General features: G+C 39.9%; 1 protein-coding gene across 1 annotated transcript in view; it reads right to left on the reverse strand.

Annotated features, from left to right (window-relative positions):
* LOC148016731 (nudix hydrolase 11-like) overlaps nucleotides 1–16,636 on the reverse strand; it is a 28,487-nt gene extending 11,851 nt beyond the window's left edge. The window contains exons 1-4 of the mRNA XM_087663918.1: nucleotides 16,559–16,636; nucleotides 9,281–9,461; nucleotides 8,773–8,915; nucleotides 8,564–8,683 (exon numbers count right to left, since the gene is read on the reverse strand). Of these exons, the coding sequence (XP_087520044.1) occupies nucleotides 8,564–8,683; nucleotides 8,773–8,915; nucleotides 9,281–9,461; nucleotides 16,559–16,636 (522 nt within the window). The remainder of the gene's footprint in view (nucleotides 1–8,563; nucleotides 8,684–8,772; nucleotides 8,916–9,280; nucleotides 9,462–16,558) is intronic.
* Nucleotides 16,637–26,169: the final 9,533 nt, after the last annotated feature.

Genomic DNA, 26,169 nt, shown 5'->3' on the forward strand with positions numbered 1-26,169 from the left:
GTGCATGCATACTAACGCCATGGCCATGTAAAGACTATTGAATTGGATCCTCCTATGGGCACATTGGGCTATTGCCTATGAAATAGCATAGATTGATGCCGATGTAGATATGATCTTCTAACATGGGGTCTAAGGATTACATCAGAAAATTTCGGGTGTTGAGCAACTTGTGCCAGTACATTCACTGTATTCATCAATTGCACCTAAAGCATTGCATTTGTATCATCGTTGTCGCGTGACTTAAAAGTTCCACTAAAGGAGAGATTTACCAATGTAGTATCAATTTCATTAGTGTGCTATTGTCCAACATTGACATAGCCTTCAATTAAACATGCACGATGGAATAACTACTCCTCAACAGAGTGTTGGGGGTTAAAGGCCACCTGTGCCTAGCTGCCTACATTTATCTTGTACTTGCTGCCCGCACATATGTGCATTGCAAGTGGCAGCTTCCCATCATTGTCACTTTATTCTTTATTCTTTCTATGACAATAGAATAAGGGAAGGTTGGTCACACATTGTGACCGTTGGAGTTCCCACATACCATCTCTCTCTCTCTCTCTCTCTCTCTCTCTCTCTCTCTCTCTCGTTTGAACCTCCATAGCTCTTGCTTCCACTTGTGCTCTCACTCTTACTCCACCTTTCAACTAGTATCCAAGTAGACATTCGAGGAGCGTCACACAGACATTGATCATAGTCACTTTATTCTTTATTCTTTCTAAGATAATAGAATAAGGGAAGGCTGGTTACACATTGTGGCTGTTGGAGTTCCCACATATCGTCTTTCTCATTCTTGCTTGAACCTCCATAGCTCTTGCTTCTGCTTGTGGTCTCACTCTTGATCCACCTTTCAATTGGTATTTGAGCGGGGATTCGAGAAGCTTCATGTGTTGAGCTAACATAAGAATTACATGTTGAATTAGCCACTTAAAAAACCCCAAAAATGCTTAACTAATGAAAATTTTAAATTGGTGTGTGGTTCAAGAGAGTTTTCAAACGGTGTATGGTATGAGGTCCGAAGACTTTCTATAAATAGGCACGTTTCCCTCCATTCAACCCAAGCTCCTTTTTTTTAGATTTCAAAGGTCTCTAGCTTCATTGCCCACACCCCATTCGAGAGGATATCTCATCCGAAGCTACCCATTGCTGGCGACATCAGTCTGGCATATGTTTCCAACCTCCACCCTATTGTTCTCTCGCCTCTTCTAGCCATTGCCTTGTTAGTCCAGCTAGACAGTTGGTGCGTTCGCTGCTTGGAGACCCCTCTCCATAGTTGGCAACTACTTCTTGACCACTTCCTGCTGTTGACAACCATCCAAACATTGTCACTCTATTGTTTTTGCTATCGCTTGGCTGGGAGGACCACATCAGCATCTGCATTTTTCAGTTTTCTACAGTCACCTAATTTTTCTCTCTCCTCAGGTACCTGTGTTTTCAGTATTTTTCTCTCCTCACTATTTGCCTACATCAGATCTAGTTTTCATAGCTGTGTTTGTTGGTGTTTGACTATTGAAGGCTACCTTTGTTGTATTTCGGGATCCCTCATGAGTACGACGTACTCTCTTTCTCAGCACCTTTGTCTCGTGTTGAAAATCAAAGTAAGAGTATAAAGTTGTATGCACAAGAGGGAGAGAGAGCTCAAGTACAAGAAGGAAATCTTGCTTAGTAAGTTGCCCAAGATACAACTGGTATACTCTCTCTACACTTGGGAATGACCTCTAGGTTGTTTATATAGCGTCACCGTGGGTTAGGGTTAGGGTTTCCCTTGCCCTTTAGTTCATTCACATCTCACCTTCCCTCAAGCACCCTTGCTTACTCAAGGTTTCCATGCTACACTTCTAACACCCCCTCAATGCTAAGGATTACATAGTATATAAATGGTTCCTCCCCTCAATGAATCAATGGGATGCCTTTATAAAATAGGCTAAAAGGATATATATGGAAAGATGATACAACACATACTATGAAAGTCAGTCATTAGATGCTTTGAAGACATAATTGGCCTCCAATTCTTTGGGTACTTCAGGAGATTTTGAACATTTACTAGTGATATGCCTTGTTTATTTACATTTGTTGCACTTTGCTTTGTTGGGATATTTTTTCCAATAGTTGCTTACAATATATATATTTTTAAAAGGAACATTTAGTAGTCACAATATGGACTAAGATTTGGTGAAAACAATTAAGGTGTACTCGGACAAATAGATTAGATTAAGAGAAGTAAATGGTCTATGTGTGTATACCTGACACATAGAATTACAATGATCAACAGTGAGATGATGAGAGTTAGGCATTAAGGGGATATGCTTAAGATGAACCACTTAAAGACATAAAACATCTTCCACAACTAAGTTAAACCAAGATTATGATTAAGAAGTGGAGCATTAGTCCTTACAAGCACTCATCTCAATTTTATGCCTCAATTGAGATGTGAAATGTCGCGGTCTTTTAATGGACTTATTAATGCCTATTAGTATGTCCAGCCTGAAGAGGAAGCTTCTAGGTTTGAGACAACCTCTAGAGAAGATTAATCAATGATTAGAATCACTGTTAGTGACTTCCAGCGTGATTAAAGTTGGGAGTGGGAAAGCTTGAAGCTTTCTAGCTATGGCTCCTAGCAAGGTACAAAGTGAGGGTTTGCTCTATGTGAGCAACATAGAAGGAATTATGCCAAACCCATTTAGGGTAAGATAGCCCACTTGGAGGAATACAAGTGCCCCATGAAGACTCAAGGGATTACGCCCTATGCTACTTGCGCTACAGCTCGAATGCTCACACTGTCAGAGAATGCGCCAAATCTGCATTTTCAGCAATGCCGCCTTCTGACATGGACAATGTTGGCCTCTAAGGTGCTATGCTACTGCGCCTTGAGGTAAGAAAGAGACCCCCAGAAGAAACTGGGACCTAAAAAGCTCTCTTTTGCTCTCCCCAAGTCATCCAATAGAGCTAGATATGGCCTCGTGGAAGTTACTATACGTATATCCTCTACATCACGTGCGTTCAAGGCCAATTTATAAATATCCTTATCTATGAATTTTTCTTGAATAAAAGATAATCCTTTTCTATTCAATCTGTAAATAACCCCTTTGTATTACACCCTTATGTATGCAAAAAATGTATAAAAACGTTATTTTAAAATTATCTTATTTTGAACCCACATGATGCACACATATATTCATGAGTAAGTTACCTGAGGGTATGATAGACAACTATGGAGATTAAGAGATATGATGAAGAAATAAAACTCTCATGTGCACTTAGTGTGAGATGTGGATACAGGAAGCTCAATGGATCAAAGGTGGCTTTGATACCATGTTGGGAACCAGAGTGACTAGTGAGAGTATAAAGCTATGTGCACAAAAGGGAGAGAGAGCTCAAGTACAAGAAGGAAATCTTGCTTAGTAAGTTGCTTAAGGTACAACTAGTACACTCTCTCTACACTTAAGAGTAACCTCTATGGGCAAGGGTTAGGGCTTCCCTTGCCCTTCAGTTCATTCACACCTCACCTTCCCTCGTGCACCCTTGCTTACTTAGGGTTCCCATGCTACACTTCTAACACCTCGGTCCTCAAGACAAGAGTTCGGGGTACGGTTTTCATTTCTACATGGTTTGTTTGCTGCATGAGCATTGTATATTTAGTATTTAATCAATCATTCAAATTTCACTGTATTCATACATATATGAGATGTCACGAGCCGAATACGATCTCATCCTCATGTATTGAGCTCAATAGCAGATCAAAGATAAATTTGAGTTTTCCCCTTTAGATTTGGTGCACTAGTCTAATGATTTTACAAGAAGGATGGAAGCTCCACAAAGGACTAATCACCCTGACATGGAGTACAAACCATTTTCCTCTCTACCACAATCATCTCCCTCTCTACCTCTTTCATCTTTTCCATGCACTTCTCCACATTCATTCACTCCTATGTAAGATAAGCATGCTACTACTTCTCAATCTTTTGAGTCTACTTCCTCCTTTTGTACAAGATATTGGTGATGCCCAGGATGAACTCACTCTCCGTACTAGGTATTGGTTCATAAGCCCTGAAGAGGACATATTTTTCTTTTTGAACTCAAGAAAAGATAAGCAAAAGTTGCAAAAATCTATGGTAAGTGCTCATTCGTCTTTTCCTTCTGCTTTTACATCTCATGGTCAATATGATTTTAGTGATTCATCTATTTCTTCATTTGCATTTAATGAGAAAGAGAAACCTAACACATTTCCCACAACAACCCAATGATAAGTCCATTTAATCTGCCACACATCCCACCCACTAGTTCCAATGCACCTTTCTTTCAACCTCCACTAAGTATACCATACATATCTTCATGCATCATACCAAGGGGTCCTTCACCCTTAGGCCCACCTTTTAGGACCTCATCTTTTCCCCAATAATTGGGTAGTGTCTCCATGATGGAGATTCATCCTACCATCCCCACACTTTCGGGTTTTTCACGGCTTGAAAATACCACTCAGCCCACCACCACCAAGTATAGATCTGTTAGTACCACGATTTGCTTCCATGGTATTATCTAGTGGGCCTTTTGGTCATTTTATTGTGTCCCAACCGACCATTGAAAAGGGCTTACATGTCCTGGTGCCTCCACCTCCACCGGCACTTTATGCAAACATTCATATTCTAGTGCCTTCACATCAATCGATACCCATTGGATACTATTAGCCTATTTCTGCCTACCCACCTCCCCCTTCTAATTATTCCCCTCCCTCACCTCTTTCCTATTCTACTTACCCAACACCTCATAGTTTTTCCTCTTCATTAGCTAAACATGCCTTTAATGATAAGACACGTTTTAATGGGTGACACTTCACTACTTAGTCAAACCTGATGAGACATGTCCATGACTCCCAAAATCTATGGGATCTTCTGTAGGGGTTGAAACCCTAACTTAATCCCACACTTTTTTCATACGAGGTTGTCCACTCATGGAAGGCTAGAAAGGCCTCTGCTATTGTCGAGCTGATGCAAGGTCCATTATCTGAGTTCATTCATAACTTTGACACTTTGACTTAGCATCCCATTGTTGGGCACACTTGATTGATCACTATGCGACTCGGAATAGGACCCATTGCATCAATTTGGATCATTAGCTCCAAAAATTTAAAATCACTGACCGGGATGGCTTGAAAGTCAAGTTGGCTGAGTATTGGTTCATTGTGGTTTCATCCGCCTTTGCAAAACTTGGTAGGCTATTGGGCAGCCGATGTGCATCCTTTGTTTGATGCCTTGGCCTCTCTAGGGTGACCACTTGGACTCCCTTGACAAGATAACCATGGCCTCTATGGTCTTGGTAGGCCATTGGGCAATCACTTTGCACCCTTTGTTCGATGCCTTGGCTGCGTTGGGGTGGGGTGCCTAGGGGTGAAAACAATATGGCAAACGTTGAAAGAGAAGAAAAACTCAAAACATAGAAGAAGATGATGATGAAGCACTAAATCATGCTAAGTGAACCAAGCTCATAAATCGGAGAAAGCTCAAAAGATGACCGCATCATCCTGTTTGAATCAAAAGGTAATATCTAAAAAAATCTAAAGGAAATCTGCACTATGAACGGAGTGAAACGCAATCCTTCGGGTGGTAGGCTATTAACAATGACTAGAAGTGGAGAACAATTGTCAAGGGAGTAATATGTAGTCCTTTGAAGCCGTCACAAAAGATTACCAACTGTCGAAGACTGATGCCAAAGCCAGGAAGTGTATCAAATTCCCAAATGCAGCTAACAAGATGATGCTTGGAGCAGGGAGATTGCCGTCTGATGGAGAGGGGCCTCTAAGTCTGCAAATGTAGGATAGAAGCACTGATGCCAACTACTATGGAGTGATGCTAGGCGTGGAGGAGCCAAGAGACCACAAAATGCAAATCACAAATCAAGACAATCTCTAGAGATGACAACAAATGGAGAGGGAGGTCGCCAAGTGAGAAGAAGTTCTCCATTGCCAAACGCTAGTAGGAGGAGATGCCAGATGCTGATGGTACTGATGCCAAGTGGAGAATAACCTCCCAGACAGTCAAATGTAAGGTGGAGATGATTCCTGGAGGAGGAGGAGGAGCTGACGCCAGGCAGGATGAACTTCAAAATGCGAGCCTGATGCTAACAAGACAGGGTGCCTAAAGCAGAGGAGCGAAGATGGTGGAAGGAGAGAAAAGAATGATGGAGAGTATCAGAAGAATGACTGATGGTGATGAGAGTCTTAGAAGAATAACTAATGATGATGAGAGTGTTTGATGGATGTGTGAAAGAATGACAAAGACTACCCATAAATAGGTAGACACTGTCTAGGATGGCTCCCTAGACAATATAGGGTGGTGCCCCAAATGTGGCAGCTGGCCCCTTTTTAGGGATGTACATTGAGTGAAACCCTAAAACTGAAGGGAAAGATATGAGTTGAATGCACTAAGTGAATGGGTTTCTCAACACTTGGCCTTCCCAAGGGAGGCTGTGCCCATAGAATTGCATAAGTCAATGTAGACCAACTCTAGTAGTATAGAAGCCTTGCAAGTAGCAACCTGTAGATACGGCTGCCTATGTTGCTTGCTCCTTAAACAACTAGGGCAAAGAGTGTAAATGGGAGGAAAATTGAGAAGTCCCTCAACCATCTTCTTTTGAGAAGCCCACCTGATAGCATCAAAGTTGAGGTGCCCATATTGCACATGCCAAAGCATTCCTAGCTTGTAGGAAGTTCTTGCGAGACGAAGGCTGTTAGCATAAAAAGTCCACCATGTCCAAAGAACCACTCTTGTAGAAACATCCTCCAAAGTCAGTACATCTTCTGTGGACACAATATGGGTACCTAGCTATGTAAGACCATGAACAAACAATAGGTTAAAACCCAAATCTAATACATAGAGAACTTTGCCTAAAGAATGTTGCCAATCTAGCTATAGGAGAATGGTCCCCACTCCACGCACGAGTATAGAAGGATTGTCGCTAATGGTGACAAATCTAACAAATTGACAAACTGAAATAGGCAAGCTAACAAAAACTCCAATACAACAAGCACCAAAGCATTGTAGCCTCTCAATTGGATTTACCTTCAAATATCCACATTCATCCTATGTCCCATGTAAGTCATTTGAAGGAATACTTGGGGCATGGTAAATTGATTATCCCAATCAAGGACATTTTGTACACAATTATGATTCAATACATTCCATTTGCACCTAAACCAGTCCAATATTACATGATCCCATCATGCCATTTATCCTAGATATTTCATCAAGTGCAAGAACCGCATGAAAACAGGGACAACATGGGAGTCACCTTGCTTACTCAAGAGACGCTTCGACTTTGTCACTTAGGATAATACTAAGGACAGCAATCATTCATACGGGGAAAGTGTTATATCCTTAGACATCTTGGATAGGCACCTGTAGCATTGGCTACAACCACTAACCATTCAACCACTAGGTTTGAACACCACCTCATGCTAAGAGGTCTTGTAGTGTGAACACGCCCTAAAGGCTAGTGTAGTTAAGGAATCGTATAAAAAGGATTCAGGGGCTCAGTTGTGCTATACCTCATGCGATCACCAATGTTGAAGTCTCCACGCACCGGGTTGTTATGGACTAATGGTATGGAAACATCAATCCTTGCAATCGGAGCTTGGCCCGATAAGTTGCTGGCCCCAAGCTCGAATGTAAGCCGGTTTGCTCTACACCAGGAGATGAATCCAATCCTTACGTCTTTAAATTTCTTTCCATGCTTGCTGGCCCCAAGGTCGAATGGAAGCCTATTTGGCTCTATGTTAGGAGATGAATCCAATGCTTACCGCTTTATGTTTCTTTCCATGCTTGGCTTGGGCCATATCATGCATGTAGGTTAGAGGTCTGTGCAGATGTCTCATAGATGGCAACAAAAAGAGGAATGATAATTTGCAGCTACTTTACTTCTTATACCCAGTTCATGAAGTGTGCATTTTAAATGTTCTATTAATGTTACAGCTTTGTGTTCTCATACATGCAATATGTATCTCATTGCCAACTTAACAACCTAGATGATTAACAAACTCTGATTAGTGTTGCATGTCCCTTCCGCTATGGCCCATGTTGCTTTTAGTGTGCTTCTGTTGGCTGTCCTTACATTCTTCAGTTATTCTTGCATGTATCTTGCAATCTCCAACTCTATGTGGGTGGCAACTATACTACTAGTACGAGATTGAGTTTTTGGTTTGTGTCTGATTTTTATGTGACCTCAGTTAGTGCAATGTGCAGGAGCAGATGAAGAGGCACAGACCTAGAGAACGGTAACTAAAGAGTGTACTGCAGCTTGATCACAAGTTCATGTCAATTACAACTTGAATTTCTTCTTGTTAAATGGCAAACCGAGAACTCAAGTCAATGTTGTTGATTTTTCTTTTTAAGTATGTATGATGTGCGATTACACCTCCTATCATTCATATGTTGCATTTCTAAGCCCAGCTACATGTGAATATTCTCATGTCATGTTAAAAAATAACTTGTGGCTTAAGCAATACTTTACATCGGTCCATGGCAGCACCCATTTTACCAATTCAAGACATGGAATGTCTTCCAATACTTACCATGTGAAACATGCTGAGTGGTGCATCAAAAATTGCATCAACTTCTGCAGCATTTGGAAGAGGCTTGAACTTGTTCCTCTCAGACAACACAGCAACCACAGGTGTAACCCTCAAACGCTTCTGTGGAAAATTTGATGCAAATTGTAACAAAGTCATTGTAGGCTCTCCAAAAAGCAAGCTTGCCATCAAACATTGAGTTCAGAAGAAACCTGTGAGACAAATGGTTCAAGAACAGTGAGAACTTTCACAAGTGAAGGATCCAGACCAATTTCTTCCTTTGCTTCCCTAAGCGCGGTTGCAGCATCATCGGCATCTCCTTTGTCCCTTTTGCCTCCCGGTAGTGCAACTTCACCTGCAGCATGAGTTCTACAGCTAAGCTCAGGCCTTCCTTTAAAGAAAGCCAAATCCAATTACTATTGCTTTGTTCAAAATGCATCAACAACATGCTCATTTTTCGTCGAGTTTAAAAATTACTATTGGTTTCAAAGTCATTTTTCATCAGAAACACACATAGCACAAACAAAGAAGAAAGAGAACTCTGAAGTGAATGAATCAGTGCTGTAAATGAATGTAAGAAAGTACAAAATGCTTAAAGACAGAGCAATGGGAGCAGTAAAAGAGTGATGTCCAGGAACAAATCTCAAGGTTTGTAACCACCAGTCAGAGCTGAAAATGGAAGGGCAACAAGCTGGAAACCAAAATGCAGCAATGTACTGCCTGAAAGAGTATGAAGCTGGACGCAGCTGGCAGATGATAGTTGGGTGTCTGGCGGCCTGTGCAACAGCCAAACACAGGCTGGAAACTGTCGCCTAGGGTGCTGGACACCATGGCAGCCTGCTGCAGCAGTAAACGCAGGAACCAGGGGCAGCAGCCAGGCAGGATGTTCTTCCTCTTCTTTCTATTGAATACATTTGTTTTCATGCTTTCACTTCCATTGCACACTCTAACATGGTCTTAGATGTCTAGAATCCTAAATTCTAGTGCTGATTTATATTCATTTTGCACTGTAGCAGGTTTTGTGTGGCTGCTGTAGCAAACTTGGAGAGGGATGTGTTGTGTTTTTGCCTTCCACAGCCTACTCTCCACCTGGGTGATGTGTTGGTCTAGGCAGAATTGCATCACATTATCTTTACTTCTCTGTCTCAGCTGCATATTTTGGCTGGTTAGACCTGTTGTCCCTGTGTTCTCTCTCTGCTCCTCATCATCTACCGCTTGGCAACCTGTTTCCTAGCTAGGTGGATTGCGTGTAAAGTTTGGCCACCTATTTCGTGCCTCGACCAGGTGCTATAACATCTGCATTTTTGCTAGCTGCAATAGGGTTTCACCTTTCTATCTAGCATTTTGGGCCAAACTATTATCGAGTATTGCTCCTACCTCTCCATCAACCTACATTTTACCTTTTTTCTACATTTCCATGCTTGTGTTTTTGTATCAGCTTCATGGCATTTGTAGTTGTTACTTCACTCTTGTTTATTAACCTCAATGAAGAAGGATGCAGATTTCAAGCGAGAGCGTGCAAATACGAAGTGCCCGAGATATTCAGCAAGTGATTTCACTTTTCAAGTTACATTATATTAAAAAATTAGGCACACAATGTGCAAGTAATTTGGGTGCATTATTATTTTGTAATATTATGTGAGCGCCAGGCTCACTCATGCAAATTAGATAAAAAAGTGGCTAGAGTGCCCAACTTATGGTGGGAGGAAACCCTAAGCCCAACCCTATGTATAAAAAGTGAGTACAATGCCCAATTTATGGGAGGAAACCCTAAATCCGACCCTGTGTATAAAAGCCACAATGCTCATTCTTATGGGCACAACTTTGAGAGCAACCCTTCTCCTTGTTAGGCTAAAATATACATTATAAGCTTACAACATTCAATTGGCTATTTATAATAGCCCCAAAACATTAAATTGCCAAACTTTCCCAGAGAATTACCAAAGTGTCCCCTGATTTTGAGAGAATCAACATCTCTAAATATAAGGCTGCCCACCACTCAACCTAAACCGTGCCTTGCAAATTGCTGGTGCACCTTGTCTACTACTGTTTATGCCCCTCTTCAAGAAGATACCTCAATTCATGGTATTGTCCATAATAACACCATACTTTCAGCGCATGGATAACCACCAACAATTCCTTCTCTTGGGTGATGTAACGTGTTTGAACATTGGTGAGCTTACGGCTCTCAAATGTGATATATCAACCACCCTCATAAAGAACATGAACCTCAAAAGGATTATTCGAATTGATTATCTACAACATTAGTGTAGTAATAACCAGCAATTTCAATGTTTGAAAACATTGATCAAGCTCATTAATCCAAACAACTAGCGAACTAATATACTTTTTCTTGCTTTGAATACCCATAAGTAAATGTGTCAAGGGTTTAGCAATATGAGCATGGTCCTTTATGAACTTTTGAAAAATTCTAATAAAACTTAAGAAAGATTTTAGAACCTTTTTGGAATCAATGTGAATACTATCACTCGAGATGACATGTCCAAGATATAATAAGTCCATCTGAAAACTTTCACACTTGGATAGTTTTGCAAACAATTGACACGTAAGACCATACACAAATGTTTCACATGTTCCTCCAACGACTTACTATAAATAAGGATATCATTGAGAAAAAAGATTATTCACTTTTTAAAATACAAACAAAATAAGTCATTTATCACCTCCTAGAAAGTTATGAGAGCATTGGTTATAAATCCAAAAGACACAACCAGAAATTGATCATGTCCAATAATAATCCAAAATATAGCTAGGACTAAAAGTTAATAAGTTTGGATGAAAAGATATTGGCATATTCATATAAGATCAAATCCAAATACTTATTTACATTTGAATTCATATTAACATTATTATTAAAAGAAATTAAATTACATTGTGAATCAAATGATTGAAAATTTTCAATGAAACAAATATAAGTAATAATATTTAAATTAAAAAAACAATCATTAAAGTCCAGTGTTGAAATCATATGTACATTATTTTTTGTGATTCTTAAGGATAAACAGTCCTTGATCACATGGATACAACCATCAAGTTGAAAAGAAAGTACATAAGTTTTGTAGTCAATGTACCGAGAGCCATATTTATAAAAAAAACCATGGCATGCCAAAAGTGACATTAACATGGTTATGGCTCATAAGTCAAAATTCCATAAGTTGATAGTCCCATTAGATCGAAAGATCCAAACTCAGTACCATCTGATCCCAATGATCCAGAGTAAGGCCTATAAAGAAATACCCTAACATAGAGACATAAATGGAAGCGTACAACAAGGTATAAACTCAACAAAGCGTAGTTACTGTTAGGGTAACTCCAAGACAATGAACATAACGAAAGATCAAAATAAATGAGTGAATATTGAACCTACAATGCTTATGTAGTAAAAAAATCGTACAAGGAATAAAAGTTGTATCCCATACTCTCATGTCTCAAGGACTGAGGCAAAGGTGATGAGCTAGAGTGTCAATGTCGTACTCTTAACAGATCTCAAATCGCAACATGGCAACTCCAAGGTGTCAGACAACAGCAAACACAACATGGCAACACGTGAGAGAGAAACATCAAACACAGATTCAACTAATGATGTCGCTATCTATACAACCACCTGCACAATAAATACAGATTAGAGTGATGCCATGGCAGCATGTAAGGCAACCTACAACAACAAACGTAGGCTTCGTGCAATCATCTGAGATAGGGCAACAACCAGCACATACAAATGCAACAATGGAGTGTCATGCGACAGTTGGCGACAATAGATATATGGACAACAAATAGTCGAGGCTAGACAACAATTGTTCATGGTGTGGACTCCACGATAAAGCCTAGAAACAGGCTCCGAATGAATGTAGACTTGAAACCTGAAACCTGCAAAAACGAGATTAGGCTGAATGGAGAACACCCTACCTATTTATAAAAGTTTTGGAACCTCATACAATGCATCTTTTTAAACTCTCTCGAGCTGTGTACCATTTTAGGATTTTCATTAATTAAGAATTTTTGGGGTTGTTTAAGAGGCTAATTCAGCATGTAAAGCTTTATTTAGCTCAATACCTCCTCTCAAGCCCAAGAAATGAGCTAGATAGGAAGATCGACCCAAATTTTTGTATGGTTTTGCTTTTGTTTTTTATTTTATCCCAAGGCGTCCCACCCCAAAGCAACCAAGGCATTGGACAAAGGGTACATAATGGCTGCCCAATGGCCTTTCAAGGCTATAGAGGCAATGGTTATCTTACCAAGGGAGTCCAAGTGGTCAACCCAAAGAATTCATGGCATTGAACAAAGGATGTACATCAACTGCCTAGATGCCTACTAAGTCCTCCAAAGGCAAGTAACACCACAATAAACTTTTTTTAAAAGGTATTTCAAAAAATGTAGATTGCAGACGATTAAGTGACAGATAGGAAATTGAGGGGAGAACCCAAAGGCTTTCACAAAATAAGCAAGCTATCCCTACCACTATTAGGTGTCGATGATGAAGGAATACACAAAGGATATGTAAAGTAAATATGGTGAGTATGTGAAGAGGCTAAAAAATGTGTAAAAAGCAAGCTATCAAAGCTACGCATGCAAGGGAGATTGGCATGGGAAGATGCCAATTAGCCACTCCTTTACAAAACAGAATATCAATGATCAATGCACTGGAGTTATGCAAAAGGCAAGGTAAGTGTAATCATGCTCATGCAAAATGCTATGCAGTAGTGTCACTTGGATAGTACTCTTACAAGATAATTATTCACTTATCCAAGTACCCTTTTACAATCATATCATCCTAATGATACAGATGAAGATATTAAGTAGAATATATATAATATCTAAAAAAGATGAAGATACTAAGTACAATATACATAATATCTTAAAAAAATATTAACAATATCCTCTCACCACCAAGAGAAGAAAGTCATCCCCTCTCAAAGTGAAAGGGAAAGCTGGAGGGAATCACCCGCTTCCTGTTAATTTAAAGAAGTAGGGAAGGTGTACCCAGGCCAATCTTGGGTAGAATATACTATAACATCGATTGATGGCCTTGGTTAATATATCTACAAAATTGTCTAAGGAAGGTACAAAGCTCTAGGCGGATGGAACCTGCTCTCTAGTAAAGTAAAAATGGACTCCCATATATCACATCCATGGTGTAATGATCGGATTGTCTGCAAGAACAATGGCATTCTGGTTGTCATAGTAGACAACGGTAAAAGAGTCACATGGAAACTGAAGTGTTGCTAATAAGTTCCTCAAGTAGATAGCCTTCGTGGAATCATAAAAAAGAGCCATATTCTCAACCTCGACCATGAAAGCCACCACTATCTTCTACTTATGACTGGCCCAAGACATAGATTACCATTCCCAAGGTAAAGAGGTAACTGCCATAAGAATGCCAGTGTCAAGATCTCTTGTCTAATTAGAGTCGATGTACCCTTGAAAACATAAAGCAAAACCATAAGTCATGCCATAAGAATATGTATACCGCAAATATCTCAAAACACGAAGACATGCAATCCAATGTGGCATCCTAGATGGAGTGAAATACTAAGCAAGAAAACTAACCGACGAAGCTAAATCTAGCCTAGTGTGAATTCACCAAAGGAGTTTTCCTGCCACAAATCTATAGATATGTTCATCAAACCTAGGATAAAGTGAAAAACTACAAGCCAACAATTAAAAAATGCATCGTATGGAGTTCTCTAAGAAATAGCTATATGCACCAATTGAAGATGTACACCGAAGTATTAATAGCCTCGACCCAAAAGGCGCTCAGGGAGCTCTACTGCAAACAACATGGAGTGTGCCATACTCATGGTGGTCCAATTTCTACGCTCTATGACTCCATTCTATGAAGGGAAGTTGGTAGAGGCAAGCTAGCATGAGATATTGTCACCAGAATGAGAAATGAATATATAAACTTAATGATTTAATTAAACATAACAAAGATTCTTAATTAAAATAAACTTTAATTCTAGTACAACTAGCTCTTGGCATGTTGACCATTGCACTAATAGTGTAGGATTTGAGACTAGAGTCTGAGGTATGTAGTGGACAAGTGTGCAGGCCATGTGGTACATGGCCAAGGCTAAAGAAACAAGGTGCAATGTGAAAGTTTCATTAAATTGAAAGTTTATACCTTAGAATTGAGTTACATTGAAAGTTTCCCCTAATAAGCAACTCACGTGTAGGGCACTTAAGTTATTAAGCAGGCCCTAAGCTAAAGCTTTGCCCAGTGAGCAACTCACTTATGATTAATCACTAAGTCATTAATAAGTCCTTAATCAAAAACATGATATGATTAAGGCATAGAAATATGAATTGGGAAACGAGAATGAGGAACGGGGATGCCAAACCTAGAAAATCAGAACATGGAAACAAGAATGACATTTAAAAAATTAAAATTCATGAAAAAAATTTAATATTTCACTCATAACCATGTAGAGTGTTAAAACCAAGGTATAAAATCCACAAGGATAATTTTTTTAAGTTTTAACTTTAAAGATATCATGCATCTTTTTAAAACTAGTCATGGCTCATTATAAATTGAATTACAACTTACAAGGCTCAAGAGTTAAGCTATTCAATTATAAAATGCATAATACATATGCCATAAGACAATGAACAAAGAACTAAACTTTAAAGTCTAAGCTGAAAGAACATGCCCATTGCCCCATTGCCAAGTAACTTAAAAGACTACAAATATGAAGTCTAATCTTTGAAAGAACATGCTCATTGCCCCAAAAAAGAGTACAAATATGAAGTCTAATATCTAGATTGAAGCAAAATGTGGCATGCCAAAATAGCCCAAAGGGAAATTGCAAGACTGCAAGTACAATTAATATAATATCGTTATGGCATGATGGTCCAAGTGTCACACTGTCATCAATGATCATAATATCATATACAATGTACATGTATCATGAGACTCATGATAAGCAAACTAAATTAAAGATCATCATCATGATCTGAGGTTGCTCTAGCTACTCCTGAAGTGCCAGCCTAATCATCATGTGTACCATCAACTACTGTTGTATCTTTGTCAACATCAGCATGTGTCTCCTCTTCTTACTACATCTTCCACTTTGTGGATGGATCAGGCTTTGTTGTCATATCATCACATAATATTCTCAAATTAGCACTAACAAATGCTAGATCATTTGACCTCTCCACACCAAGATGGTTCCTCTTCTTTGAAGCAATGCAAGTGTATATACTTCACAACTACTCCAAACAATAGGAGTTAACAATTATTTCATCTATCAGACATCTCATGCTACTTCATCCTCATCAGCCAAATATGCCTTCAATGACAAGACTCATTTTAATGAATCAAACTTTACTACTTAGTCAAACTTGATGAGACATATCCTTGACTCCCAGAACCTATGGGATATTGTGCAAGGGTTGGAACCCCAACCTGATCCTGCACTTGTTTCATATGAGGTCGTCCACTCCTGGAAGGCTAGGAATGCATCCGCTATTGTTAAGCTAATGTAGGCTTATTGCTTGAGTTTCATTCTCAGCTTCAGCATTTTGATTTAGTATCCGAGCATTGGGCACACTTGACTAATTGCTATATGACTTGCGATAGGACCCATCACATAAATCTAGACCCTGAGGTTCAAATCTTTTAAATCAATGATCGGGATGACTTGAAAGTCAAGTTGGCTAACTATCGGCGCCTTCTCATCGAGTTCTCTATTACAAAGGCTCCTAAGTCCTTAGACAATCAAGTCACGTTGTTCTTTAATAAGCTGCCACAAAAATACTTCCATTCTATGCAGTAAGTAATCTCACAACCCACCATGCCCACAGTCTATGAATTTGAGTATCAGCTACTTTATTACACTTGTCTATTTGATCAGTTTCATAGTATAATCTCTACTGAGGAGACTCTCATTGCTTCTTTTGGAAGGGGCAACAAAGGGAAGGATAAAAAAAACCAAACTCAAATCAAAATCAAAACCAAGGTAGTGAGATCCAAGGGAATACCCAATTTTTCTTAAACCTGAGTGGTAGAATGTGCCGAAAAAGAATAGATATTGTTAGCATTGTCAAAAGACTCGCCATTTTGGCGACAATTTTTTATCAAAGGCAAGAGGCATGGCACCAAAATCCAAAAATCCGACCCCCATTCCCCAGTCGAGCAATCCCTTGTAAGGAAGGCAAGGCGGTAGCAACCCTCAATTAGGGCAGTGGTGAGGCCAGACCCATGCTACCACTAATTAGCCATCACAGTGTACATTGTTCTCAATACCAAAGGACATGTCAGATTGATCTGCAGAGGCTCGTATCATCTTCATAGAGATAGTTGAGGATGCAAATCTCGTCCCCATTTGTGAGTTGCCTCAACTTGATGAGATGACTACAAAGATACACTCATCATAGTCGACTGCTTCAGCTATTGCTTGGATTATCGACAATGGAGCTACTCATCATATGACCCCCATCTCAGATATTTTCATCTCCCTAGCCCCTGCAACCAAAATATTACAAATTGAAAACAACTCCTCGATCAAGATTCAAGCTCACAATCGCATCAGTTTTGTCACTAACCAAGGCCCAAATCTCACTTCATTGGATGATGTATATTATGTCCCCCAACTTGGAGTGAACTTGTTATCCATTTAGCAGCTTTATCAATTGGGCAAGCGGTCTTCTTTACAACAACCACAATCAAGATCCTTGATCCTCAAACTAGTTTAGTGGTCGCTCACAGTGAGATACAACTTAATGGCCTATACCACATGACCTGTCTTCTTTCTGAGCTAACAACTAAGGGCTCTAAGAGCTATTGCTTCCAAGCTTTAGCCACTGCACGGAAGCCTACGGACACTAATCGTCTATGGCATTTTTGCTTAGGACATCTCAGATACGATTCTCTTTATGAGTTGTCACATCGTCAAATGGTTGAAGGCCTTCCATGCCTAGAGCTATCTCAAGATATCTCTAAAGCATATCAACTCAAGAAACAATACCAGATCCAATTTCCTCAACAATCCATACATAGAGCTAAGGTGTCACTTACATTGATTTATATTGATCTTTGTGGACCGACATCCACTGCTACCTTAAACGGCACATTGTACTTCTTTTTGATAGTGGATGGTCATTCTAGATATATGTGGGTGCACTTTCTTAGGCATGAGTACGCATTTATCTATTCTCTGCTTGGTTCATAAACAAACTGTTGTTGTGTAGGAATATACATGAGGCGTAATAGTGGTGGCAAGTGTACATCCCACGAGTTTTTCAAGTTTCAACTAGAATATGCCATCTCTCACCAACTTACCTCTACCACCTTCCCCTCTCAAAATGGAATCATAGAGTATAGGAACCACACCATCATGAACATGGCACGCTCTAGAGCTCCTTAAGTGCCTTTGGGTCGAGGCTATTAACACTTCAGTGAACATCCTCAATTGGTGCCCAACTACAACTATCCCTCAGAGGACTCCATATGAGGCATTTTTTGGCTCTCAACGTGCTATTTCCCACTTTAGAGTATCTGGGAGTCATACATACAAACACACCCCTAATGAAAAGATAAAAAATTCACTCCCCAAGTTGATCTCCTAATTTTTGTAGGTCGCACTTTGTCAAAGGCCTAAACAATGCAAAAAGTCTGTGTTCTTCATGACAAATTTGCTCTAGACAATAAGATGAGTGTGGTCTTCTCTTCTTAAAGCCTCTGAGTCCTCTCTTTTGGTGATGATACCAAGTGAGAGTGCACAATGAAAGAATTGGTGATGATACCAAGTGAGAGTGCACAATGAAAGAAGAACATGAACACAAAGAGAGAAGAGAAGAGAAAGACCGCAATGAAAAAAGAGAATGGAAGTGATAAGTCTACACTTGAACTCGAAAAGAATGTTGAATACAATGTGAATCCCTGCACGCAGCCCAATGCGTCAATGAGGGCACTGGTTCAAACTAATGACAAATGGCAGCATGGGAAGTCAAGAGTGTGCTAAACCTATAGAAGATGAATGACAGCCAGCAACTAGGCGATGGCTACTCATAGCCAAAGGCTGCCAAAGTTGGCCGACTGCTGTATAGAGTCTAGGTATGCAATTCAACTGGTCGACTGCATAAAATAATGGAGAAGTATGTTATCACCATCACAAAATGCTGATCAGTTCAAATTCAGCATGAACACACTAAAAGTGTAATGCACTATAACGCACACTCTAGACTGGGTAGAAGCAATCAGAGTTCCCATGTCTCCATCAAACTTTGACAGAGCCCATAACCGAGAGATGACAGATTGACATAGTGCACACTAACACATAGAAGGTGGCATTTCTAACGCCGTTCAAGTTGTTGAGTTTTCCTGGTGCTTGTGTTTGAACCAGCGTTCTTCTCATGGTACTTCTCGTGATTAATAGTATAGCTGATGCACATTTTGCTCAAGTCATAAGTCGTCATCGCGCCTCTTGATAGCAGTCGTGTAAAACAAGTCGTGATGAAGCACTACTGATTTGTGTGTGGCAGCGACTCAGCATTCAGAATTCACGGCTGTAGATAAGCCCGCCTAAATAAAGCTTATTTTCTAACTATAATGTTTATACACATACGACTAGACTGTTTATCCCCATGGTTGAGCTGTTACCTGAATGAGAAGACAGGGATTTCGTCCTTCTTGTGAGGATAACTCGGATTTCTCCTTCTTCGCTCTGGAACAAGCAAAGAAGAACTGCAGCTCTCTCTCTTGCAAGAGTAAGCCACAGATCAGTTCGAGGAGGAGCACTGTTGTGCGGGTAGTTGCCGTTAGATGATTGTGAGGTGGATGGTGTGCATGAAAGAGAAGATACAGTGCGCCGCCGCTCTTCTTCCGTGAGCTTCCAAGACTGCAGGGTGCTCCAGGCGTGGTCGCTGTCGGGAAGGAAGGGCTTGTTGTCTGTCGCCATAGCCTATGGTTCGCTGGCAGCTGCCTCAGAATAACAACAACAACAACAACATCATCGTTGTCATGGCCGCGTTTGTCGTCCGTAACAGAAAAGGGGCGGAGGCAGGTGATTTTGAACATACCACGTGAGCAGAGCGGCGGATGTCGAAAAACCACCTCCTCGGTCCTTGGACATGCCCCCAGCAGCCAGCTCCTTGTCGGCGACTGGGAAAAATGTATTTCGCCGGCGTCCCAAATCCCGACTCCCAGTCCGCCGACTAAGGCCTTGGTAATTACCCTTCAAAGAAAGAAGGGGAAATTTCTTATAAACCTTTAAAAGGAAAGTCAACCTTGAAAAACAACCTTTCTTACTCAAAGGGTTCATAACAAAGACATTTTCAAAAGAAGAGTAAAGATTCCTTTTACCCTTCTAAAATTAAATTTGGATTTTAAATATTATGTTTATATTTTATATATTTAAGAATGATATAATTAATGACTTATTGTTAAAAAAAGCTTCTTAATGTTAAATTAACGATTGTTTATCCTTCTTTTTAAGCCTTTCCAGACTCCCTGGGATTCGACGGGCTGAGTCACCCTATCTCGTGGTCGCCAATGAGAGTGGAGTTTTGAGCCCGGGATATGCCTAAAATTTGCCAAAAAATCCAAAATTTAGGGGAAAAATATTCGACATCGAAGGCGACGGCTACAGCTAGGACAATTTTAAGCCCCAAGTGAAAGACGGCTTTTAAAAGGCGCTCGAGCGACACTTGTGGATTTTTGATAATTTTTTCGACTGCCGTACGGGATGCCAAGAGCTGCCAATCAGTGCGGGATGCCGAGACGGACACGCAGGATTTTTCAGAGGCTGAAATGGAGCTCGGATGCGGAAGAGGCCAAAAATTGGCCAAGATTTGAAAGGGTGGACGAATTTAAGACCAAAGGGGGCGTGCCCTTTGGGACTTTAACCCCCCCTCCCTCATTTTGGAAAAAAAACGTGGCGTGAAGAAGATGGCGACGGCTGAGAATGGCGTCGAAAAATGCCCCCTTCCCCCCCCCCCCAAATCATGAATGGAGGCTGCAAAGAACCTATCTAACAGACATTGGGCACCAACTTCTCCCTCTTTCCTGATTCTATCGCCGGTCTTCACGCGGGATATGGCTCTTTGGATGAAGAGATTAAAATCTAGTCTTTCTCTCTCCTCCCTCTCTCTCCTCTCTATGGGCTGTTCATGTGCACCATCTTGAAGGAGGAATCGATAAGGAGAATGAAGAAAATGGTGATGGAGATTGATAGAGATGCTGAAGATATCGCCGGTCTTCTCGCGGGATATGGCTGTCTGGATGAAGAGATTATAATCTAGTCTTTCTCTCTCCTCTCTATGGGTTGTTCATGTGCACCATCTTGAAGGAGGAATCGGGAAGGAGAATGAAGAAAATGGTGATGGAGATTGATGGAGATGCTGAAGATTGATGTGCAGCATTGGATTGAGAGCAATGGAGGCTCCTTTGCTGGTTATGCAGTCATTTAAGGTGTCTCGAGTTTCGTAAAAACACGGTATGACCATTTCTATGAAGGAAATGAAGGTTTTTTGATAGTTTATGATGATAATGATGTTCTTATTGGATGAAAATTTGTTTGAGTGTTGGTTGCATCATGATTAATTGCTATTCATCAGAAAATTTTGATTTTGCAATGATTCACATGCATTATTTAATTCTCGAAAACCCGAAATGCGGTTTTTAAGCGGTAAAATGGTAGTTTTTCCGTTTCGAATGGGTAAAATGTGTTCCTATGGGGGAAAAATGGGAGATAAATTGAATGTTAGTATGCTAAAGTGATTGAAACAAGAAAAATAAGAAAATAGCATATTTTATTGCCAAATAAATCAAGAAAATGGGGATAATAAGGAAAAAATAGAAATACGTCTCACAAAAATAAGAAAAAATATAATGATTGTTTATGGATGTATGGTAGTGGCAAAGCATGAGATTTAGCCTCAGTTTGCCCTATCTCCTTGTCAAAGTTTGTGATTTATCGCTTTTTATACATCAAAACATGACAAAATGAACCTCTACAACTATGCAACGAAAGCAATACCTAAACGTAGGGGGGTAGGATGTTTGAATGGTGCAATTTGCGTGTTGATTGTTGCTGATTTTTTTATGCATATTATGATATAGAGTTTGTTGTATTTTAATTAAGAGGATAGTAGCATGGGTGTTGTCTCGGTGCTATCCTTGTATCGCCGCAACGAGTTAGTGAATGAGCATTGGAAAGCCTAGTTGTGCACAACACGTTTCTGATTGAAAATTATGTTTAAGCACTTTAGGATCATCCACTTTTGCATGTACATGTCAACCATGGTACAAGAATAAAAAGGACTGGATGCATAGCACTTGTTTTCGATTATGATGACCCACGCTTGAGTGTGGAAAGGCATCCTAAGCCATATGATAGACGTTCGTTTCTTGGGGGATTATTTGGTAAGTTTTCATAACTATCCATGACTTCTGAATGCTTTGTATCCACTTAAAATGAATAAAATGAAAAAAATGGTTACTTCTTAGTTCAGTAAGCACTCAATAGAGCTCAACTAAGCCTTGGGAATCTCCTCAACAAGCCGAGAGCAAGCTAGAATAAGTTGGGAGAAGAGAAGACTCAATGCATATCTCAGGAGGAAGAAACAATAGCTACCATGAAACCTTGAGCTGGATCTTTATAGTTGGTCTGAAGCAATGGATGAAGAAGCTCCTCGAATACCCGCTCAGATATCAGTTGAAAAAGGTAAAGTTTGAGTGGAAGCACACAAGTGGAAGCAAGTTCTATGGAGAGAGAGATATATATTTTTTTAATCAAAAGAACAGATTGTGAAAATTTTTCCTTTGTGTAAGAAGAGTACCCTTAGGTTATAGCCCTTTTAAAAACTAAGGCTCACCCTTCAAAACCAATGCCCCACCACACCAAAAATTTTGAGCCTCAAGGGCACATGAAAATTTTACATTACCCATATTTATACTTCATATCTATTTACACTATCTATGTATACTTCTAGAGCCCCACCCCCCTCAAGTCAATTGGCTTGAGTAGACATGTCAAGCATAGTAAAGTCCCAAGGTTGGCCATAGTGTTACAATGGGCATAGAAGCGATGACAACAAGGAGAGAGAACAAGATCATTAATTGTGAGAGGAGAGGGAAAGCATCTGTAGTTCTGCTCCTCCATTCATTTCTCACTACATTTTTTTGCTTCGAGAAGTCACGTGGATCCACCTGATTCTCATACTCCAAGTTCCTACTTCTGCACTTACCTTTTTGTTGACTTCACCAACTCACCTAGATCTATTGACCTAAGCATGCCCCAACTCCTATTCTATACTACTTTGCAATTGAAATATTTATCAAACCTATTACCCATCCTATATGATGCAAATACAATACACCCCAAACCTAAAATATATGCATACTCTAAAATTCATATGTATTGGAGTGTATTGTGGTGTTTGCATACATTCCATGCATAATACACCATAGATCCCTATGGTACATGTATGTTGCCTTGAAAATAGTCATTACTACCTCTAATATTATTCTTGCCTCAAACTATGAGAGCATAAGAGGCATAGGTTGCATCAACATTCTTTTTGTTAACCTCTTCAATGAGCAAAGCTTCCTCTACATCAAAGCATGTAAAACCTCTCACAAGGTGTGAAGAGCATTAGTGCATATGGCAGTATGAAGCATGCCCCATGACTCATAGAGAGTGTCAAGTCAACACAGACTTAACATTGTCATGAACAACCCAAGGACAACATCTAACCTACCAAGAGAGCAGGCCTCATGGTGGCATCTACAATGCCCATGCCCTTAAAAACCTGCAAGAAACACCCTTCCTCTCAACAAGAAACCATGCTCACACACACAAGAATCTGGCACACAAGAAATATGACCATCATCTTCATCCTCACTCTCTCCTTCTTCCATGGAAGAGATAAAGCAAGAAAGCATAAGAAGGAAAGAGAGTAGGAGTTGTGCCAATGCAAGAGAGAAAAGAAGATACGTTGTCGGAGGGGTTTTTGTCGAAAGGTCGAATCCATCGGGGATCAGAAGTAGAAGGAAGTAGAGATAGGAGATGGAAGAGAAGATAGAGAATACACACAGTGGTAAACACTACAAAGCCAAAGCACAATGAATTGAATCAATATGTATTGAAAGAACCTGGAATCTTCACACTACTTAGAAGCACTCTCCAGGCATTAGTTCTCCTGGAGCTTCTTCGTAGAACAAAACGTGCCTCAAAATTACAACTCCTTATCTGCTGCTCGGAACCCAAATCTAATGGCTCCGTTGGCACCGAAAGAAAGGGGGGTAAAACTTTAGGACACCTGCTCACGGATCTCCCAGATCACTCCTTTTTCTTTCAGTTCAATCTGCAATTTTCAGCCTGTTTACAGCGATCGCGACGCATGCGATTTCGTCAATCTATCCTCTTAAGAAAATCCCATAATTGGATGAAAAAGCAACTAGCTTTTTTGCATGCCATCCTAATCTAGAAGCTTTTTCTAACTTTTTTGGATTTTTATAATAAATAATATTAAAAAATAGGCTAAAATGATCCAAAAATCTAGTATTTTTAGATAATCCATGCAACTCACACTAGTGCTAATGGCTCAAATCACATTGACTCTCTAGATCAATAAAGAAGTCGGATAATGATGCATTCCATACTTTTTCACATTGTGTCCTCATAACATCATGACATCCACCCCCTCCGAACCTCTACATCTTCCGATATGCACCAAAATCCTAGTTGTCACTGGATTCTGAGTCCTCCTCATCCTCTGCAACCATATCCTTTATTTCTTCATCTTCCATATCTTCTTGGATAGCCCCTGTATCATGACCACTATTTTCTTCCAATTCTGGCAACTCATAGATAGTAGATTCTCCCCTTTTGAATAATTTGATTCTTTTCCTTGCTACTACTGAAAGTTTGATGGTTGTCCCATCCAGCTCATTTAATGCATAAGTAGCATTATCAAACATCTATCTTATCACATAGGGTCCAAACCATCTTTTGGAAACTTTATGCATGGCACTATGCTGGTTGTCTAAATTGCTATCATAAACCAATACCCAATCCCCAACTTGTATGGTTCTTGGTCTCAGTCTATGTCTTTTGTCAAATTGTTTCTTGTTCTGTATCCTTGCTACCCTTAACATTGAAATTGCTGCCTCTATGTCTTCTGACTTTCTTTCCAACTATCTAATGCATAAAGCCAACAACTCCTCTCGATTCAACTCCTCCTCCCAAGGTAACACACTCCATGTGACTGTTATCTCTTCTATCGGTATGATAGGTTTTTGACCATACATAAATTCTACAGGCATATATCCTGTAACAGTACAATGAGTTGTTCTGTCGGCTCACAAAGCATAAGGGAGCAATCGTAGCCACTCTTTTACCTTCTCTCCACATGCTTTTGCCAATGCCTTCACAATAGGTGGATGACCTCTTTCATTTTTTCCATTTCCTTCAGGGTTATAGGCTGAAGTTAAAGCAAGCTTTATCCCCAACCATGCAAAGAAATCATGAGCTTCATCTGCATCCAGCTCACCCCTACATGCTGTAATTTTTCCCACACAACCATACCGACGAAAGGTCTATTCTAAGAGAAAAGTATACACATCATTTGTTGTCTTAGTCCGTAAAGCTTTCCGTTCCACTTGATTAGTCAAGTCTTCACGCGCAAGCACAAGATACCTCATTTGCCAAAGGCCTGTTGGCATTGTGACCAAATCCATCACCCACTTAAAATGAAGAGACAATGGATATGTGGGCTGCAATCCATGTTGATGTCTCACAAATGAATACATTTGACATGTCCTACATGTTTCCACAAAGTGAGCAATATCCTTATACATACCCTACCACCAATATCTTTCTTTCATCTTTGCAAAAGTATCCCAGACACCTCTATGACCAGCCCACAAGTTTTCATGAAATTCTTGCATAACATTTACTTGTGAAGCTCTGTCACCAAAAACTCGCAATGGCATACCCTGTTTCTTTTTAGCATGTTTCCATAAGTATCCATCTTTTAAGAAAAACCCATACACTTTCCTCTTGATTTTATTAAACTCATCTGACCATTCATCTCTGTTTGTTAATGTACTGAGGTATTGACCAATTCTCAGCCACTCTCCTGCATATTTGTCTTCCAAAAACACTTCTATACAAGATACAAAACATTTAAAGTGTCTCCTCTTTGTTGACCAAGCTTCTATTAATGTTGTAGCAACACCTTGCATTGCTAAATTCACTCTTGCAACATCATTTTCAGCCATAAGAAAATCATCTTCTTCCTCCTCATCCATTATCCCATCTTCATTCTCATAACATGCTCGAGATAACATGTCTGCCACTGGTGGGTTATCTCTTCTTGTAGGTTATCTCTTCCTGGAATATGCTGAAATTCAGGGTTCAAAGATTTGATATATGCAATCCATCGGAGCATAGCAATGTTCGGAGTAGCACAACTAGTAATCATACCCAATACTGGCAAACAATCAGTCTCAATGACTACATGAGCACCCATAAAATACTCCTTATCACATTTAAGGGTTGTCACAATTCCCCATAAATCTCTTTTAACCTGTGGATATCTTCTCTATCATTCAGTCAATACTTTAGTACCAAAGTGAATTGCATTTC

This window comes from Lygodium microphyllum, chromosome 23 (genome assembly GCF_053477565.2).
Source record: "Lygodium microphyllum isolate KBCC chromosome 23, Lygodium_microphyllum_v1.1.10, whole genome shotgun sequence".
In the NCBI taxonomy this organism is placed as follows: Eukaryota; Viridiplantae; Streptophyta; class Polypodiopsida; order Schizaeales; family Lygodiaceae; genus Lygodium; species Lygodium microphyllum.